The 21,051-nt window shown below is 43.1% G+C and overlaps 1 protein-coding gene and 1 long non-coding RNA gene across 2 annotated transcripts in view; one reads left to right on the forward strand and one right to left on the reverse strand.

Moving 5' to 3' along the window:
• Positions 1 to 21,051, forward strand: part of VOPP1 (vesicular, overexpressed in cancer, prosurvival protein 1) — a 71,379-nt gene that overhangs the window by 26,680 nt on the left and 23,648 nt on the right. The window contains exon 2 of the mRNA XM_021389006.1: positions 15,861 to 15,919. Within this exon, the coding sequence (XP_021244681.1) occupies positions 15,861 to 15,919 (59 nt within the window). The remainder of the gene's footprint in view (positions 1 to 15,860; positions 15,920 to 21,051) is intronic.
• On the reverse strand, positions 1,596 to 11,665 carry LOC110394934. Its single transcript, XR_002436043.1, has 3 exons — positions 11,252 to 11,665; positions 10,205 to 10,348; positions 1,596 to 7,117 (listed from the first exon to the last, which is right to left on the reverse strand). It is a non-coding gene; the product is annotated as an uncharacterized LOC110394934 (long non-coding RNA).

The following is a 21,051-nucleotide window of genomic DNA, read 5'->3' on the forward strand; positions in this document are numbered from 1 at the left end:
AAATGCATTGTTACATTTCTGCATTTGAGTGGAAATGAGTAAGGGATACAGTTTTCTGTTATTCTAGTGCAGTTTCCTAAAACTCTAAGGACAATGCCAAACCCGTTCCCATCAACTCTTGTGCATGTACTTTACTGCCATGAGTTGATAACACATAGTCCTGTTTGTACGTACAGTCCTACTCACGTGTTTTGAAGACTGAATCATAGAATCACAGAAGGGTTTGGATTGAAAGAGACCTTAAAGACTGTCTGGTTCCAGCCCCTCTTGCCGTGGGCGAGTTTGCCACCCACTAGACCAGGCTGCCTGGGGCCCCATCCAACCTGGCCTTGAATGCCTCCGGGGTTGGGACATCCACAGTTTCTCTGGGCAGCCTGTCTCAGCACCTCACCACTCTCCATGTAAAAAAAACCTTCCCCTAATATCTAATCTAAATCTTCCCGTCTTTCAGTTTAAAACCATTCCCCCTTGTCCTGGCACTAAGGCTGTGTAAGGACCCAGTCTCCTTCCCATTTATAAGCTCTCCTATAAGTTGAGGCATTATTTGGTATCTTCTGACTTACTTAAGAGTCAGTAAACTGAGGTATTGTTCTCTGAGACATGGCTTTATTGACATGAGTTAATAGAACTGCATTTAAATCATCAGACACCAAACTGTATGGTGCAATCAACACCCAGGAGGGTCTGGATTTCATCCTGAGGGACCTGGAGAGGATAGAGAGTTGGCCTGTATGAATCTCTTGGAGTTCAACAGGGCCAAGTGCAAGGCCCTGTGCCTGGGTTGGGTCAATCCCAAGAACAAATAGAGGCTGGGTGGAGAATGGGCTGGGAGCAGCCCTGCAGAGGACTTTGTACTTCTGGTGGACGAAAAACTCTGCATGACCAATCAGTGTGTACGACCAGCCAGTTGTATTCTGGACAGCATCAAAAGAGGAGTGGCCAGCAGTGTGAGGGAGAGGATTGTCCCTGTCTACTCTGCCCTTGTGAGGCCTCACCTGCAATACTGTGTCCACGCCTGGAGCTCCCAGCGCAAGAAGGATGTGGAGCTGCTGGAGTGGATCTAGAGGGGGCCAGAAAGAGGGCTGGAGCTCCTCTCCTGTGAAGAAAGGCTGAAGAAGATGGGCTTGTTCAGTCTGGGGAAGAGAAGGCTCTGAGGAAACCTCATTGCATCTTTCCAGTATTTAAAGGGGCCTACACGAAAGATGGAGAGGCACTCTTTTTCAAGGAGTGTATGTCCTGTTATGGATGAGGGATAATGGCTTTAAACTAAAAGAGGGGAGATTTAGGTTAAGTATAAGGAAGAAATTCTTTACTCAGAGGGTGGTGAGGCACTGGCACAGGCTGCCTAGAGAAGCTGCGTGCCCCACCCTTGGAGCTGTTCAAGGCTAGGCTGGATGAGGGTTGGAGCAACCTGGTCTAGTGGAAGGTGTCTCTGCCCATGGCAGGAGGTTGGGACTAGATGGTCTTTAAGGTCCCTTTTAACTCAAGTCATTTTGTGATTCTAGAAGCGTTCATCTTTTAATTGAAAATCAACAATGTCGTGATAAGCATGAGCCAAGGCCGAACAGCCTGTCCATGGTGAAGTGCCAGGCTTTTTCTCTCACAAATTAAAGACTAAGCACACTCAAAAATGAAGGTGTGCTTGTTGGGTTTTTGGTTTGTTTGTTTGTTTATTTGTTGCCTTGCGTTGCATGAAGATGATACCAGGATTTCCAGATTCTTTCAGGTGGCTGGAGTGAGGACCCACAGCTAATTCATAGTGTCATACTTTTCTCTGTCAGGAGAACTCTTAGATTGAAACCTTTTAAGCTGAAAATGGGAACTGCTACCTCACAGAGGAGAAATGCAGCTAGTTGACAGCACCAGGCATCTGTTGTGGTAAAAAAAATGACTACGACACTGGAATCTGCTGCTTCTCATCAACACTCTTCACAAAATGCTCTCAATCCAATGTATTGGTCCTACTACAACATGCCATTCAGAGTCTGCCTTTGTGATTTCTTTGCCTGCCATCCTGTTGGTTTCTGACCTCTAATGTGAATGACTTGTTTGGAAAAGTGAAGGGAAGAAGACTTGACTGCAGCTTGGAACTTGTGCCATTTGTTCCAATTAGCCTCTTTTTCCACTGCCTGTCAGTTTTGTTTCTGAGGAGCAGAAAGGAGGAGGGGAAGTAGACTGACTGAGATCTGAAATTGTTCTGTACAATCCACATCCTGAAAATGCCACTTGTGGGATCACTGGAGATCGTTAAACATGATTCTGTTTTGATTCTTTGCTTGTTACCTGTTAACTCCAGCTGGCATATACACTGGTGAAAGAAGAATAAGCCCCAAATTTTATAGGTTCTTCTTTTCCCATTCCCTCACTTAAATGAGGAAAGAAGTGAAAGATGATCTGTTGCAGTGAGAGACTGCTGTAGTAGATAATACGTATCAGAAATAAGAACTTACTCCTTTCTCAAATGACATTCCAGTCTCTGATTACCCTGATTTCCTTCCCCCTGTCTGCTTTTTCTTCTCCTCGTTCACAGGCCTTGTCTCTACTTCTCATCTTGCCTGCTGTCTTTGGCACTTCATTCCCTTGTTTGCTTCTCTGCTCTGCTACTCCCATTTTACTTCTTTCTCCCATCTATGAGTTTACATTTTTGGCTAGAGAATAAATGGTTATTTTCTTGCACAGTACTGTTTATCACGATGCTGCCTTATTATCCTCATTTTGTCGTGCGTTTTCTGTCTGAAATGCACCCTGTTGTGCATGGAGGAGTGATGTGCTCTGTGTCAACTCTGAAGAGGTGGCAGAGAATCAAAGTGCGACCCATGCAAACAGAAGTACTGCCCTTGATGCCTTGGGAGCTTCCCACTGCTTTCACAGGGATTTAATTTTCTCTAGAAGTTTGATTTACAGTGACAATGCTGACCAACTTTGCAAGTGCATCTGTATTTTGTTCTGAACACTATTCAAGTTCTCTACACTTTCAGTTCAGTTGAATAATTTTTAGCTACTAGGTTTATGAATTAAACATGTATGACCATATCTCATGCTATTATCCACCCATAGCAGTACCTACAGGCTGGAATCTTGAACTTTTTTGGAATGTAGATGATATGTTAATAGAGGGCTGATGTTTCATTTATACCTCATCTCACTCTTGCAGTTATCAGTCACAGAGTGTCTCTAAGGAGCATTAAGATACACTTTGTGAGGAAAATAATCTTAGTGAAGAGATTTGTGATATCTGTGTAGTGTGTATGAAAGAGAGGGAAGTTCATTGCAGCATCCTCACTTTTTTTTGAGTCAGGTAACCTTTCCCCCTATGTGGTTGTGTGTCGTTAAATGCAAGCAGGAGAGCATAACATTGAGGGAACCACAGACCACCATAGTGGTTACCAGAGGTCCAATGGTGATTGCTAGAAAACTTGCATCATAATTGTTAGCAGAGAAAGCCAAAAGCTTGATTTGGTCCTAGAAAACCCACTGTGTGTATGGGAGAGATTCTAGGGCAAGGAGCGTGCACTGGTTGAACAGGTGAGAAGTCATATGAAACGTTCTCACCATCCAGCATAGCCTTCATCAAGCTGTGAAGTGTGTGGAGAGAATTAAATTGTAGGATAAGCCAAGATGTGATTGCTGTACCAAGGGATTTTTTGAATTTGTCTGGTTTTGAGTATCCAGTATTTGCAAGAAGATAGAGAATATACTGCAGTTTCCAGAGATTAAGTGGTTTTTTTTGCTTGTTTGTTCCCTCCGTTGTCACTCCCCCCTTCCCCAGACCCCCCTCCGCTTTCTTCCAGTGAGACATTTTAAATGTGGAAAAACTCAGATGATCACTCATGCTGAGGAAATAATGCTGTTAAAAAGTGCTGAATGATGTGCTTTTGATTTAATTGTAGAGATTTGACAATACTTCTAGTGGATTATGTTGAAATTTGCCAAATTGGGCCACTAGAAATTATTGTTTAAGTACATTCAGGCTCCTAATAGAAGAAAAATCAATATGATGGTCTTATGCAGGAAGTTAGTTCATTTTTAAAATTGCCTTGCCATTAGTAGGTAGGCACTGTTACCTGTCAGAAAGAGTTCAGCAGTCTTTTCCAAGGGCAGAGGCATAGTATTTCTTCTATTCAAATAAGAAGTGAGGTACAACTGTTGGATTGTGTTTGTACTGGAGTTTGATAATCATATACTGTCTCTATGGCAGTGACAGTCTAAGCAGGAGTCAGTTTAGGTTCTTAGTTTAATTTAAAAGGCATTGATGTTGTGTCTATGCAAAAGGCACAATAAAGCATCTCTCTGAAAACTTGAATTGACTTGTTAAACAGATAAAATTATACTAGGTCAAATTCTTCTGCTGGTTTTGTTTGAGGAAAGTTTTGCCCTGAGAAAGAGATGTTTGCTGACAATTAGTAGAAACTTTAATAGACTGTGTGCAGGAAGAGGGACTTGATTATTAACACTGATGAGCCCAAATCCACGAATTTCCTCCAGTTCCCATTCTAGGAACTGAGTCCTGGAACAAAAATGTTTTCTGGATTGCGACATGGAGATAACTGTATTTTAGCTTTCAACTAACACAGCCCAATTTTCTGAGATAGCAAATGTGAAGTTGGTCTGGTATTCAAGGCTGTTACTATTTGAGGGTTTTGTGTGTGTGTGTTTACTCAAAAGTAGTTATTAGTTGGTCCAAGCAAACTAAAGTTTCCTTTAGTACTGTTTCTGCAGTCCTGCTTTGGTCATTAAAGCAGATTGAACCTGCATCATAAATCAGACATCTATGCTTTTCCCTGGGGAGATTGAGGCAGCTTGTGAGCAAGTGAATGCCACAATAACAATGGCTGTTAATGAAGCACCTGTAGGTAAGCATCTGATGGCAGGGCTTACAATTCACTGCTAAGCAGATGGGAGCTGACCAAGAACAAAGCCTCCCCAAGAGAATACTGAAGTAGATTTTTCTACTCAAGGTTCTTCAAAAACTGGTTTTCAAATATCAAAATGTTTGCAAGGTAACATCTTTAATCTTCACTGTATTCAGATGCTCACTTGCTTAATTCATGCATGACAATATGTAATTTACTTGAAAATGAACAGGTGCTCCACCAGTAATATAACATTAAGCATGATGGGTTTCTGGAAAACGCACTTGAAAGTGAGGTCTTACTTTGGCCTTGCGTACTTTACAGGGGAACAGGACTTACCTGATATTTCAGTATTACCAAGCTTTGGCCTTGCAAATCCTACAGGGAAATAGCACTTAAGTGGTATCTCATTATTACCAATTTCTTTTGTTCCCTGCACTGAGTGTGGAGTTGGCCATGAACTCTGTATCTTGTTTCTTGAGACTGAGGAGTTGTTACATTCAGTGATTCATATGTTTTTGGACTTCAAAGTAGAAAGGATTTTGATCCAGTATTTGCAATTTTGAAATAAATATCTCTAAGCCTTAAAGTGAAAAGTCCATGTTGAATAAACAAATACTTGATTTTCCAAGGACTGTGCATAAGAAGGAACTGAGCAAGGTGTGCATCAGTGGATTAAATGTCAAGAATGAAAGAGTGATGGGAAGAGGAGCTGGGTCCTGTCAGCTTTCGCTACGGAACAAACGAGCATGCAGGGGATGCATAACACAATCAGAACAAAGCCCATCAGCTCCCAGGGCAACATCCCTGGATCGTCATAGCCATCAGAGAGATGTGCTCTCCTGCAGTCTCTGATGGCCTGTCATCGTTTAATCATCCACGGCGGCCTTTTGCTAGGCGCTGTCCGCGGTGCTGAAGACTTCTCATTTTCTTTTTTCCTTGTTTCTATTTTTTTCTCCCCAGGTCGCTTATGTAATGATTACATTCAGTTGAGACTGTATTATTCTAGGACTGAACTTCATTTGAATGTGAGGGATATTTATACTTCTTTTATGGGAAAGGTTAATAGATCTAAATGTAAAGTGGAGCTTTTTGATGGGAGACTATCTAGTGCTAAACATACATGAATTTCAAGTAAAAAATACAGTGATTAATGCATGTGCTCTGAGCACTAGAAGAACTAACATAAATTAGCTGCTTGTGCTGAAATTTTACTGTTGCAAAGCACAGACTGATTAATTCAAACTGCAGAAGTTGCTTCTATTAAGGATTCTTTTTGGGAAATACTCCTTTCTTTCTCAGAGGACAGAAACAACTCCTGAAAAATAGTAAAATTAATTCTTTATACTATGATGAGTTACGTGACTTTGGGTTTTGATGAAACAACTGTATATCTGCAGTAGTATCTGTTCTGTTCAGTGCTACATGGAGTAGAAAGTGAAGGACAGAAGAGTCAGCATCCTATTATGCACAACTTTTCCTGCTGTTTTCTCATTAGCTTAGGAGATAAAAATTCCTTATTGTAATCCTGATTTTTGGAAAGAGTTGCTTTGTCTTTAGTCACAAATGGATTTCTTGCCATCACAAGCGACCTGGCTTGCAAGCTCAGTTTCTTAGAGTAGGTTAGAGATGGGCTACTTTTACTCTCATCTGTTAGTGTTACCAGGGAAGAAGTAGGGGTGAATGTTGATGGATTCAGACAAGGCTAAAACAAAATGTATTTTCTGTAGCAAATTGTTTTCACCCTTAGGCTTCACTTTTCAGTATGTACTCTGATGGATGATATTTTGCTCTTTTATTGTCTGTGGAAGAGCAGTATGTTCATTTTGTCTCTGTAAATCCAATCTTTCAAACACAGCATGGAGAAGGCCCTCTGATTTTAGTGCACTGTATCTAATGAGCAGCTTGTATCTCTTCTTTCCACTCTTGTCTAGGCACTGAAAGGGACAATATTCTGAAAACTGATAAAATTCTAAAGGTCAAATCTCATAAAGCGTTGTGATTCCTAGCCAATAATGGACCTTCTAGAACCAATTATTTAGTCTGGAGCTGTGCTGTAGGCTGCCCTGTCCTTTGGGCTCCGTTGAACAGCTGCTAAGAGATGTGACCAGTAAACATTCAGAAGTTTGGGGCAAGTGGCTCCTGTGACAGATCTTGTGGAACACAGGCAGCAGGCAAAGCTAGTTGTGTGTCAGATGCAGTGGGGCTGTGTGTTCACAGATGTCTTGTCCTTCCCACTTCCTCAGTGACTGGTTTTGGTCTGGCTGTGTGGAAGACAGAATTCTCAGTATATGCTAGAATAGGAAATCCTTTTCTAACAATGTGTAGTGTGATGCTCAGAACCAATGAGGTCTTATTCCATGTCTTAGATGCTTTTATTTCCTCCTTCCTGTTCATATACGAATGAATTAATCCTAGCAAAACTGCTAAGGCTGTAGCCACAAGAATGAAGTTTGGATCACCTGGCCCCTACTAGTGCACAGCACGTACCCAGCTGAATGGGAGGAAGCAGCTCACTGATGTGCCGTGCTAGAACCCTGGGAGCCATTCCTGTCCTATCAGGATGGCAGGTCACTGACTCAAATTTATACTTTTTTTTTTTTCTGAATTTATCTGTTTTGTTTCTTCCAAGCCTTAAGGGAAATGGTGTGTAGCATCTTTCTCTAGTTAAAAAGAAGGAACTGTGCCCTCAGCGACTTTGAGCTGATACAGTTTCATTGACTCAGATCGATAGCAGATCTGTGCCTTTTGCAGAATCTGGCTTTGAGCAGATGTCAGCCACCCAGCCTGAGCATGGCGGCCATCTCATCCCACCCTGCCCTCCACAAACATGTCTATCCACAGCAAGCTGCTTTTTTTTTATTTCTGCCTGTCACAAAAATTGATTCTACTTGTATTGCAAAGTATTTGCTATCTACAAACAAGGCTGTAATTGTTTTTGCATTATTATTATTTAAATCTCCAGTAAAAGCAAATTGCATAAATCCCACTGCTCCCTTGATAGCAAAGACTAAGTAATTGATCTATTCTCTTTTTATTGTCATGTGCACAGAGAGATAATAATGTGCAATTTAGAGGATATTCCTGCTACATAGTATTTCTACAAACCCTACAAAGCATAACTAATGATCTGTGGAGCCCCTTACGACATTCAGTGAGCAGTCTACATGGTTTGTCTTCCTTCACATCATGTGCATACGTGTGTGCTCACACTCTGCATTTTATGGTGTGATCAAAGCCAATTTTTGCTTCATGTTTTAGTAACTTCTCTTTTTCATTGTTCTTACTAGCAGCATCAGCATATGCAATTTCAGTCTGTGGCAGAAAGCATGTTTCCTCTCTTAGAGGAAATCTGAATGAATTTAGAAGCCACAGAAGAGCATGGCTTGCAGCTCCTGTTGCTGCAGACTGTCAGAGAAAACAGGCAAGAAAAGATGCTGATTTATTAAAATAAACAAATGAATAAATAAGTCAGTCTCATGTTTTTTTCTCTTCAAATACACAATCTTAGGTATTCATGCATTTGTCTAATTCATACGCCTTTAATTCTGTAAAGATTACATATGCACAGCCAATTAGATCTGCCTCATTCATTTAAAAATTGAAATTCTCTCTTGTATTTATATTTTATAGCAGTGCCCAATTGCTAAAGGGCACAGAAAGAGGAATTTTATAAGCAGAATGTGCTAAGTTCTTCTGGAAGAGTGGGTAGCTTCCACAGAGTTGAACCTAAGTCCAGTTTAAAAACCGTATATACACTTTTTTTGCTATTAGTGAATGGGTAAATTGCCTTTTCAGACAAAATAAACATCGTAAAACTCTGAGATAGATGGCAGAGTGGGCATCAACCCTGTCTAAGACTGATCTTCCCTTTGTATGTTTGTGGACTGGAATTGGTTGCTGCCATCTGAGGTTTCTTAACTGCCTTGTCTCTGACAACTGCACAGGCACAATGTTCCAAAGGCTGAGTAAGGATCAGAGCCCAGTGCTGGGGGCAGATGTCCCACATGAGCTTGCACAGCTTGCCAGAATATTTGTACTTAGCATGAGATGGGTGATCACAGTCTGCTTCAGTGGATGTATGTGGGATAGGAAAAACTAATCCATGCCCAAACTACCCTCTTCATCCCTATGGTAGCTAAGGAGATTGAGATCCTTAGAGGCACCACCAGTGTCGTCGTCTTATTATCAGTGAATTCCTGTGAGGTCTGCTAACTAGCAGTAGAGACTGTGGTTAGTAGCCTACTGCTTCGTGTTGGGATTTGCTTATCAATGTTGCCATGGAGATCAGGAGGAGTTCTAACTGCAGGAGCTTCAGCACTTGGTCCTGTGTGTATAAATGTAACATGTACCAGATTCTGCCCTGCTGCTTACATTTGAAGTCTGCTTGTTTGTTTTCCTTATTCTTGTGTAGGAGAGCTGAATGGCTTCTGTGCATTATTCATATTGCTGTGGTATTAAAAAGGGCAGAATCAGGATTGGTGCCTAATGTTCTAGGTCCCATATAGAGATAAGGTCTGTGCACCAGATTTTTTAGTGTATATGTCTAAGCCCTGTAAGCTAGAAGGAAATATTTGCAAAACTTCACCAGGCTGAAGCCTTTTTTTGTGACAGTGGTAAGCATATTAGCTGTCTGAAACAGGTAAGGCAAAATACAGTAAGAGGCAGAAATATAATTTTTACAATTTGGAAGATGTGGAAAGAAGGAATCTTCCCAGTTTGTTTTAGAAATTTTAAAGTGGTTTGAAATATCGGTAGGAGGGTGGCAGAATGAGTACTGAATGTAAAAGCCTTCTTTACATTTGTATACAGGCTCCATGTACTCAGAAACATTGCTGGGAAAACATCAATTAAAATGCTTTAGACTGACAAAGGCTTTAAGGATGTTGAGGCAAACAGTGAATCATGTTTGTTCATTAGCAGGAAGAAAAGTATTTTGCAATGATGTATGCTCCAGACTGGGCACTGGACTTGAATGAGGCTTCCCAAGGGGATGACTGGGATTTTAGCCAGGGCTTGCTGCTTTGCAACTTTCAGAGGAAAAGAGCCAAAGTGTTTTGCTCTGTATCGGCAGCAAGCCTGCTGAATTTGCAATGGATATGTGTTTGCAGAGCGATACCGAGAGAAACTTGTAGTTCTAAATTCAGAGCAAGGGGAAACAGCATGCTGATAAAGAGATTCAGAAGTTGGAAGCTTTGAAGGTGTGGGGTAAAAAAGGGGAATAGAACAAATTTTCCTGTGATGGGCCCCCTGCTCTACCATTGTTGAGCAAAAGGAGGTAATTTAAGAGAAGAGGAGGAGTGGAAACAGGTCACAGGTCAGCATCACAGGAAATCTCCATCCTGACCTACCTTGTTTCCTCAGATTCCCCTATGGAAACCCCTATAGGTTTGAGTCTCTGGAACTTGAGCGGGAGGTGAGTGATGATGCGGTGGGAGGTTCACCCACAGGATTGTCTAGGGTGAGGCGGTTGACTCTACTCCTCAAGGCTGCCTCTGCCAAGAAGGAAAGAAAGATGATTGTCATAGGCAGCTCCCTCCTGAGAGGAACAGAGGACCCTATATGTTGGCCCAACCTTACCCACAGTGAAGTGTGCTGCCTCCCTGGGGGCCGGGTCAAAGATATTTCTAGGAAAATTCCTAGTCTGATTTTCCCCTCTGATTATTATCCTTTATTGATAGTTCAGGCCAGCAGCAATGAGGTTGCTGAGAGAAGCCTGAGGACTATCAAAAAGGACTTCAGGGGATTGGGGTGGTTAGTGCATGGAGTGGGTGTACAGGTCATATTTTCCTCTATCCCTTCAGTGGCAGGGAGGCATACTGAGAGGAGCAGGAGAACACTCATAATTACATGGCTGAGAGGCTGGTGCAATTGCAAGAATTTGGGTTTTTTTGACCAGGAGGTGGTTTGAGCCTGGCCTGATGGCTACTGATGGGTCTCACCTTTCTCAAAGAGAGACACGGATCCTTGCCCAGGAGCTGGCAGGGCTTGTTGAGAGGGCTTTAAACTAGTGTCATGGTTTTGTGATTTTTGTTGTCGGTATTCCACATCATAACATCATGTAAAGCACTAGCAGTTAAAGAGTTAATTCTCTGGTTACTGCAAACTGCCTTTTTTGGTGTGTGGTCCTCCGAGGGGGAGGGGAGGAGCTGCACTCCCCAGGGGTCTTTGTGTTGGGAGGGGGTGGTGAAGCTGCCTGGGAGACTTGGGGTTTCTTCCTTCCTGCCCAGGGGAGAAGCATGTGGTCCCCCTGCAGTTTACTGTGTAAGAATCTCAGTTTGTAAACTCTCTCTGTTATGATTTTACTGGCCTCAATTTTGATATATTTAGTAAAATTAGTTATTTCTCCTCAGATTGGTACCGCTGTTTTGTTTTAGATCCGTCCATGGGTTCCGTACCTTTCCCCTTCTCCCTTTGTTTTCCCCAGGGTGTGGGTCCGCGGCTCCCCTGCTGTTTTAGACTGCTCAGGGCCGGCCCCTACCCGCTGACAATTTTTTTTTCTTTTCTCTCTTTTTCTTTTTTCTGGGCCTGTCCCCCTTGTCATGGACACAGATTCTTAGATAATGCCATGACAGCTACGTATGAAGGGGGAAGGAGATAAAACCAGGCCCGCTAGAGATGAGTGTAGGGAAACTATGACAGACTGGGAGTGGGGCAAGGGACTCAGCTGAAGTGCATCTACACCAATACATGCAGCATAGGCAACAAAGAGGAGAAGCTGGATGCTATTGTGTGTCAGGCAAACTATGACCTAGTTGCTGTCATGGGAACATGGTGGGGTTGCTACCACAGCTGGAGTGCTGCAGTGGATGGCTATAAGCTCTTCAGAAGCGATAGGTAAGGTAGGAGGGGTGTTGGCATGGCCCTCTGTGTTAGAGAGTATTTCGATGTTGTTGAGCTTGGTGCTGGGAATGATAAGGTTGTATCTCTATGGGTAAGGATCAGGGGGAGGGCCAACAAGGCTGACACCCTGGTGGAGGTCATAGTTATAGACCGCCTAATTAGAATAAAGAGATGGATGAGGCACTCTATGAGCAGCTGGCAGAAGTTGCATGATTGCCAGTCCTTGTTCTCGTGGGGGACTTCAACCTCCCTGATTTTTGCTGGAAATACAGTACAGCACAGAAGAAGCAGTCTAGGAGGTTTCCAGAGTGTATGGAAGATAACTTCCTGACACAGCTGCTAAGAGAGCCTGCCAGGGGAGGAGCTCCACTTGACCTGCTGTTCACAAACAGAGAAGGACTGGTGGGAGATGTGGAGGCTGGGAGCTGTCTTGGACAGTGTGACCACAAGATGCTGGAGTTCTCAGTTCTTGGTGAAGTCAGGAGTGGGGCCAGGAAAACTGCTGCTTTGGACTTCCGGAGGGCGGATTTTGAACTATTCAGGACTCTGGTGAGGAGGTCCCTTGGGATTTAGTCCAGAAAGGTAAAAGCATCCAGGAAAGCTGGTCACTCCTCAAGAAGGAAGTCTTAATGGTGCAAGAGTAGGCTGTCCTACTGTGCTGCAAGATGAGCCGGTGGGGAAGAAAACTGGCGTGGATGAACAGGGAGCTTTTCCTGAAGCTCCAGGAGAAAAAGGGAATCTACCACCTGTGGAAGAAGGGACAGGCAACTTGGGGAGAGTACAAAGAAGCTGTTAGGATGTGCAGGGACAAAATTAGAAAGGCAAAAGCCAGGCTTGAACTCAACTTGGCCACTGGGGTAAAAGAGAACAATAAACTTTTTTACAAATATATTAACAGTAAGAGGAGGGCTAAGGAGAATCTCCATCCTTTACTGGATGTATTGGGGAACGTGACCACTGAGGACAAGGAAAAGGCTGAGGTTCTCAATACCGTCTTTACATCTGTCTTTAAAAGACAGACCAGTTGTCCTTGGGGTACTCTACCCCATTACCTGGAAGTCTTGAATGGGGAGCAGAATAAACCCCACACTATTCAGGTGGAAACAGTTAGAGACCTACTGCACCATGTGGACTGCCACAAGTCCATGGGGCCGGATGGGATTCACCCAAGGGTGCTGAGGGAGCTGGCGGAGGTGATTGCCAGGCTGCTTTCCACCATCTATCAGTGCTCCTGGTAACCGGCGAGGTCCCAGAGGATTGGAGGCTTGCCAGTGTGACTCCAGTCTACAAGAAGGGTCATAAGGATGATCCAGAGAGCTACAGGTCCATCAGCTTGACCTTGGAGCCACGGAAGGTTATGGAGCAGATTGTCTTGAGTGAGATCATAGGGCATGTGCTGGACAACTGGAGGATCAGGCCCAACCAGCGTGGGTTCATGAAAGGCAGGTCCTGCTTGACCAACCTGATTTCCCTCTATGATCAAGAGACCTGCCTGGTGGATGAGGGAAAGGCTGTTGATGAGGTCTACCTTGACTTCAGCAAAGCCTTTGACACTGTCTCCCACAGTATTCTCCTGGAGAAGCTGCCAGCCCATGGCTTAGACAGGTACACTCTTTGCTGGATAAAGAACTGGCTGAATGGCCAGACCCAGAGAGTGGTGTTGAATGGAGTTAAATCCAGCTGTTGACCAGTCATTAGTGGTGCTCCCCAGGGGTCAATACTGGTGCCTGTCCTCTTCAATATCGTTACTGATGACCTGAATGAGGGCATTGAGTGCACCCTCATTAAGTTTGCAGATGACACCAAGCTGGGAGGAAGTGTTGATCTTCCTGGGACTTGGAAGTTCCTACAGAGGGATCTGGACAGGCTGGATAGCTGGTCTGAGGGCAGAGGGATAAAATTCAACAAGACCAAGTGCCAGGTCCTACACTTTGTACACAACACCCCCAGGCAACATTACATCCTTGGGGCAGAGTTTCTGGAAGACTGTGTAGAGGAAACAGACCTGGGGGTATTGGTTGATGCTTGGTTGAACATGAGCCAGCAGTGTGCCCAGATGGCCAAGAATGCCAATGGCATCCTGGCTTGTGTCAGAAATAGTGTTGCCAGCAGGAGCAAGGAAGTGATCATCCCTCTGTATTCGGCACTGGTGAGGCTGCACCTTGAGTACTGTGTTTAGGTGGGCTCCTCATTACAAGAAAGACATTAAGGCTCTGGAGCATTTTCAGAGAAGGTCAGCAAAACTGGTGAGAGGTCTGGAGCACAAGTCTTATGAGGAGCGGCTGAGGGACCTGGGATTGTTTAGTCCAGAGAAGAGAAGGCTCAGGGAGGACCTTATCACTCTCTACAACTACCTGAAAGGAGGTTGTGGTGAGGTGGGAGTCAGTCTCTTCTCATATAACTAGTGATAGGATTAGAGGGAATAGCCTTAAGTTTCGCAAGGGGAGATTCACGTTGGATGTTAGGAAAAACATGGTAAGATGCTAGAATGGGTGGCCCAGGGAGGTGGTGGGGTCACCGTCCCTGAAGATGTTTAAGAAGTGTTTAGATGTTGTACTGAAGGACATTGTTTAGTGGGAAATACTGGTGATAGGTGAACAGTTGGGCTGGATGATCTTAGAGGCCTTTTCCAACTTTGGTGATTCTGTGATTCTATGGAATTTGAAGATAGGTCTCTGAACACCAGCATCTCCAGCAGAAACCATGGAGCCCTCCTACAAATCTCCTGCATTCATTGCAGCATAGATTTGAGAAGGGAACGAAGCTCTCTCCCAAGGAAAAAGTTCTAGTCCTTCCATCAGAACCAAAAGGTGTACTTCTTGGAGCTGGTGGGAGCCTGTCATAGGTTTAGTGGTCAGATCTGATCATATGCATCAGAATTCTCTTCTCCTACTCCCCTCCTCCATACTAGTCTTAACAATTTAATCCATAGCAGTTTGTCTTCATGGGCTGTAATTGATCCATCTGTGATTTAGCTCATCAGATGCTCATTAAATAGCTTGCAGCCTTTCTTATTCATGAGGAGTAAGAATCAGAGATCTAAAAACACTTTGTCTTTGTCTTAACTGGATTCATTTAGTATTCTGGGGTTCAGGGAGGCTAATAAACTTACATGAGCTATTATCTAAAGGTGAGCTGCCAAGTGAAACATGAAGAATGATCCAAGTGCTGCTGATGTGTGAGTGCTCTCTGACCTTGGGTGTCAGGTGTGAGCAGCATGGAGAATTACTGTTAAAATCCCAGAAGATATTTCTTGCTACTCTGTGGAGGTGTCCCACAATGCCCAGTCTGTATGTGATCAGATAATGCAGTTTGTGGTAGAGCTTCTGGAACTATATGTGCAAGAGAGGCACCATTTTATGCTAGCACTATCAGCAGGATACGCAGAAGTATTTTGTGCCTTATATATGTAATTTGGGCTTGACATCTGGTTTTCTTTTTTAAGTGCTGCTATTGTTCTTAGCTGCTGTCTGTACTCCAGCAGTGCCTGTAATGATATGCATTTCCCACACTGCCTGCATCACCCCTCCCTCCCCCCCCCCTTGAGAAAATGCTTGTCACCATCCCTTAGCAAGGATATGCTGACAGTCTGCAAAAGAGAACAATGCCCCTGGACTGCAGAAAGCAGTTTCTCAGGTTATTTCATGAACACTTGAAACGTTTCCAAGGTGTAGGAAGATGAAGTGGGATCTCTGTTTTGTTTCTTTCCAAGCCTGGCTCCACATGTAGAGAATTCCATGAAGATGGATAATTTCCTGCAATTCACTATGCAATCTTATGCCTTGCATCTTCAAACTCAGCATGTGATGGAGGTCTCTTAAGTGACTACAGCCACAATGAGCTCTTAAGTTCTCCATATTCTTTTAAGACACTACTTTTACCAGACAAGGTGTGCAATGCACAGAATCTATTAACTACAGTCATGAATCATGTTAACCTTTGAGGCCCCATAGACAAAGCCCGCTACGAAGGATGAACCTGAACTGGGCACTTCACAGTTCAGATTAACTGAGTTCCCAGTTATGTGTTTTAGGATTGTGAAGTCTTTGGGAAAAGACACTTTTTCTAATTGCTCAAAATTACAGTATTTATAAACAGTGCTTGTGTTTATAATTGTACTTTGTTCTATGTAAATATTAATAAGGTATTTTTCTTTCTTTGTAGTGTACAGAAGCCAAAAAGCATTGCTGGTACTTTGAAGGGTTATATCCTACCTATTATATGTAAGTAGTCATCACTTTCCTTTTTATGTTTTCTAGTGAACAAGAGGTAACTAGATTCTTTCAGCTCTTAAAATGTTATTCTTTCATGGATTATACCTTTTCCATAACATCTTTGAGACCTTTTTCCAATCTAATTTAAAAATGAAAATGCGAGAAATTTTCTTTCCCCACTTTCCCCATCTATTCTTATCAATTTCCCTTCCCCACTGTTAAAAAATAAGAAGTATACAGACTAATTTCCATACCCATTCAGCTGATCTTTCCAGTTGAGAACAAAATGTTGGATCTTAAACAGCTCCCATTTCAGAATAATGAAAGGAAACATAAGTAGAGCTGTGTGAGGACAGTTCTTTCTTTGTTTTCAACAAGGGAAGGTAATCAGGCAGCAAACCAAGAGTAGCTTTGTCCCTATGGTAATACAGTTGTTTAATTCAGGGAGTTGAGATGATTTGTTATCTATATGGCATAACTGTCCTTTGGATGAGTGGCATCTACATTCACATCAGGTTTGGGTGTGAACCAAGTGCTGGTGAACTGTAAGTGTGTGATTGAGGATCCTTCTAAATTGCAGTTTTCTGTTTTAAATTGCCCATGGCAGCAGTAAAAAGGTGGAGGAAATGTATGAATGGGAGATTATTTTTCCTGTGTATTTGGGGGCAGAAAGGAGATAAATGCACTAGACTTTGGGTTATATAACTTTATAATTGCAAACATCTTTTAAATCTAAGTTTAAAAAAAAAACGAGGTGGGGAGTAGGTAGCAGCAGCAGGTCATTGTTCCCTGAGCAAACTCTAACTCACTCACAGATAGGAAATTACTGTAATCCTAATGTTCCCCAGGAACCTTCCTCCTTTTTCTCCTTCACCTCCTCTTCATCTGCCAGAAGCAGGAGAGAAATGCTAGAGACAAAAAGCAGCCAGGAATCCAGGCAAGAAAAAAAACTCCCTGAAGGAATGAACCACTGTGTGGTTTAATTATCTGTGATCCTGAATATTAACTGATGAAGAAGTGTTTTTGCTGGCAACTTACTATTTTTAGGCGACTGAAATGTTGAGAATGGCCCAAACTGTCTATACAAGACATAAAATGTTTCTGCATAAATAGTTGTCTAGAACATATGAGTGAATTTAAATGAGATAATTTTATTTGCATTCTAATAACCGCAGGACTTTGGTTCCACTTACATTTTATTTTGTTGCAATGTGGGAAAGGAGCTGGGATGTTACGAATATCCCCCTGTAACCTGACATTCAGGAGTGCATTATTCATCATCACCTCGGTGTTCTGCTTACATTGCTGCCCATGTATTTTTGCAGTCAGTGTTTGTTTTCCTTGTTAATACAAAGGGATAGCAGCTTGGATATTGGTTGTTAGCTCAAACTCTTTATGCCACAAGCAAATAGATACTGAGTGCTGTGAAAGCAAGGGGTATAAAAGGGAGGCTCAGTCTCTGCAATAGATCTGATGCACACAAGGTTGCTTCTTAATTGGTTTCCATTTGATTACTAGTTTACTGGGTTTTTTTTTGTGCACTGAAATGGATTACCTTGCTGAAAAGGAGTGTGTTGATTTTCTAGTCCATCAAAGAGATTAACTGAAATTGCACACAGCTTTGAAGATGGGAAGGAAGAGAGTTGTGAATTTAACAGAGAACTGAGAGAGGGGTTATATATGGTTGTTAAAAAGGATTGCATGATTTGAGACATTTGTTTTTGTTTTTTAATGTGGAGAGAAATTTGTTGTTTATTGGCTATGTCAGGCCAATCAAAAGAATGCAAGTTGTAATTATCTTTGTTGTGATAGTTACCACATGTTGGGAATTTTTTTTTTCCTCAGATAGGCTTGTTCAATTATCTTAATCCCCAAAACAGCCAGCGGAGAGTCTTTAGCTTTCTTTATTCAAATAAAGAAAGAGTCTACAGGGGGCATTTTTCCATAGGCATGTCTCAACCCATCAGAGGTCGCAGCCTCTTTTTTATCCCCTCTTTCTGTCCACATTGTTCCATCTCCTTTCTTCATTGGCTGAAGTACTTGGAGGTTACAGACTTCCTGGTCCACCTAATACATGCTCCCCGTTGTATGTGGCCACCCTGTGTATCATACATCATATGGGCAATTAACTCTAACTTTATGCCACCTGGGGCAGAGAAGTTAATTAGCCTATTAAACCTGTGCAGTGAGTTTAAAATTCCTAAGTTCAGGTTGTTGATTGACCTTTGTAACTGAAGCCCTATTTGGTGAGAGTTTACAGACATCAAGCAGAGAGGAATTTGCAAGCCTCTGCTCAACTTGCCTGCATGGACACCTTGTTCGCAAGCCTCTTTTATCTCATTTCAGCACACTGTTATCCAAGGTATTGCATAAATGTGTGGCAATAGCCAGTCAGCTGAACAGTGTAAGCAAATGGAAAAAGGAAGGGGAAAATGGTGGGATGTGTGTGCTCAGTGGTTATTGTGATGGTGATGAGTGTCTTAATAATGCCATTATTATGATTGCAATTATGTGTTTAAGTGAGGAAGAAGAAACACTAAAGAAAGGCGGTAAGGATTTGGGGATGATAAATCTTAGAGGATAGATGAGGGTAAATTTGGAAGGAAGCAGGGAGAGGCTGTTTGAGTGTGTATGAACCCTGGAGGATTAAAGGGGGAGTTTGCACCAATACTATAGGGAATCAATTCCTGGAGTTTCCTGATTTGTTACTTCTGCAGTTTCATTTCTTGTTGGATAGGATCCCTTGCTGCTTCCTACCCGTGCTGTCTTTTCACATCTGCATCATGAAGGAGATGCACAATGTTGCATACCTCCATGCATTCCTGCCCAGCACGCAACACCTCAGAGGTGCCCTCCCGTCTGCATAATCCCCCCTTATGCAGGGACAAAGGAGACGGATGCATGGCGTCTAGCTCCAAATGCCAATTTAATGCTGCGCAACAAAGCTACTTATACCCGTACATGCGACCACCCGCCCTGGATACCCATGACCTCCTGCTCTACCCCAGGTGCTTGCAGGCACCACCCACCCCACTTAATCCCACATCTCCCCCCTCTTTATGCACGAACATAAAACGCCCCTGTAAGTGTACCCCGCTTAGCCTTGTTGCCCCATCAAACCTCCCCTTTTTAGCCCTTCCTCAAATGGATCTTGGCACAAGCGCTGATAATCAGATATCATCGGGTTAACCTGTACCATTCTTGATGAGCCAATGTTCTTGATGAGCCGTTGCAGCAGCCGAAATATAGTAGATAGTAAGAGCAGTCCTTCTCCGATGAGAAGTAGTGTCCATAGACCTGTGGTGGCGAGGGACACTAGCCAAGAGGAGGGAGGTGTTTATACGGTCCCAATGATTAGCCCACTCCACTGTATATCATTGCGCACAACAGCAAGACATGGGGGCACAGTTCTGGACCGGTCAGCTCTCCCCCCTCTTTTTAAGGCACGGAGCCACACCTTCAAGGTTTGATGCGTCCGTTCCACGATGGCTTGGCCTGTGCTATTCCCTGGGATGCCACAGACATGGCGGATACCCCACGCGTACACCATCGCCCAAAAGACAAACTCTTGTACCCCGGTCCATTGTCCATTTTCAGTTCTTGCAGTGCCCCCATTACAGCCACCACCAGACATAAAAGAAAAAAACAGAGTAAGTGCACCGCAACAGCGCGTTACATACTGGGTATGCGGGGAATTGGTCACAATGCTAAGGTAACCTGCTAGGGCATCGCTAGGGGCATTCCTTCCCTTAGCTAGCTAACATCCTAACTTGGTGAGTGTGGCTAAAGCTGAGCCGTGCTGTTTCAGGGTACATTTGGATCTGAGAAACAGGATGCCTCAGGAGCAGAGACAAGCAAACCATGCACTCAGAGCTGCACAGAGGGTCATGAGTTCCAGTCAACATACACACACTCACACACATACAGGCATCCATTCTAGATAATCCCATAAGCAGGAATCAGAAACTCTCTAAGCTAGTGCATTACTACTTATTGACCCTTGAAAGGTGGCAAACCACTGGAAAGAAGAGAGAAGAAACACGCCAGCGGTGGATGCGATAGGCAGCACCAGCAGGGCGTCCCCTGCTTCAAAGTGCACTCTTCCTCTCTCACCCACCACAGATTCTCTCCTGCTTTTACTCTTCTCAGGGTCTGCAGGGCTTTTTCCATTTGTACACTGCATCTGCATGGCCAGTGCGTTATACAGAGCCCAAGTGGAATGCCTGTTTGCAAAGCAAAATAAGCTACCAAGGTCAGCCCTCTTTATGAAACAAAACATTTGCAGCTATAGACACAACTATCAGTTCCCTTAAAACTATCAGAATACTTCATTCTATCCCAAGATCATTCTTCAGTGAGGGGCATTTGGCCCCTAGTACAGGTGCCAATTGAAGGGACCAGTGAACTAAAAATCTGTTGGGCAATACTCCAGAATCCTATATCAGAATCACATGTGGAATCAAAGTAAGATAGCGTTCGCCTTTGTCTCGAGTGATGCGTGGTCATATTTTTAAAATCCTGACTAGTGGGATGAAACGTAGTGTATCATTCTGTAGTACAGGGTCATCCCTTTGCCTGGGATGGATCCCTTTGCCTTTCCTTTCCAGGTTTGGTCTTCACAAATTAAGAAAAGGCTAATTGATAGGCTAATAACATCATAACCAAGAGTTACTGATAATAAGGTGGTAAAATTACACTAAAAGAGCTATTCCCATAAATTCTAGCACTGGTAACATCAAATCCTGTTAATTCACATTCTATCACTAAAATAGAAGCAGCACACAGTAACCTAGATTATGCCTAACAATTCTAATATTTGAGGCTGCATTGCTAACACAGAAAAATCACCTACTTTGCCATACCGTTACTAGAGTTGTTATTTATAATACCATCCAGTGGGTAGTGCAGCTTTTTTCATCACTCACTATAGTATCTATAATACAACAAATTACAAAACAATAAGTAAGAAACACACAATCCCAGTCATTAGTACGCTGTAGAAGAGACAACATTTTTCCTTCCCATCCCCTTCCAATTGTCGTCAGGAGGGAAAAAAACCAGTTCGTCCTCCGGATCTACTGGATCGGGATCAAAAAGATCCTCTAGTTGCGGTCCATCCTTGTCTTTAACAAAATTACATG

This window comes from Numida meleagris, chromosome 2 (assembly GCF_002078875.1).
Source record: "Numida meleagris isolate 19003 breed g44 Domestic line chromosome 2, NumMel1.0, whole genome shotgun sequence".
Taxonomy (NCBI): domain Eukaryota; kingdom Metazoa; phylum Chordata; class Aves; order Galliformes; family Numididae; genus Numida; species Numida meleagris.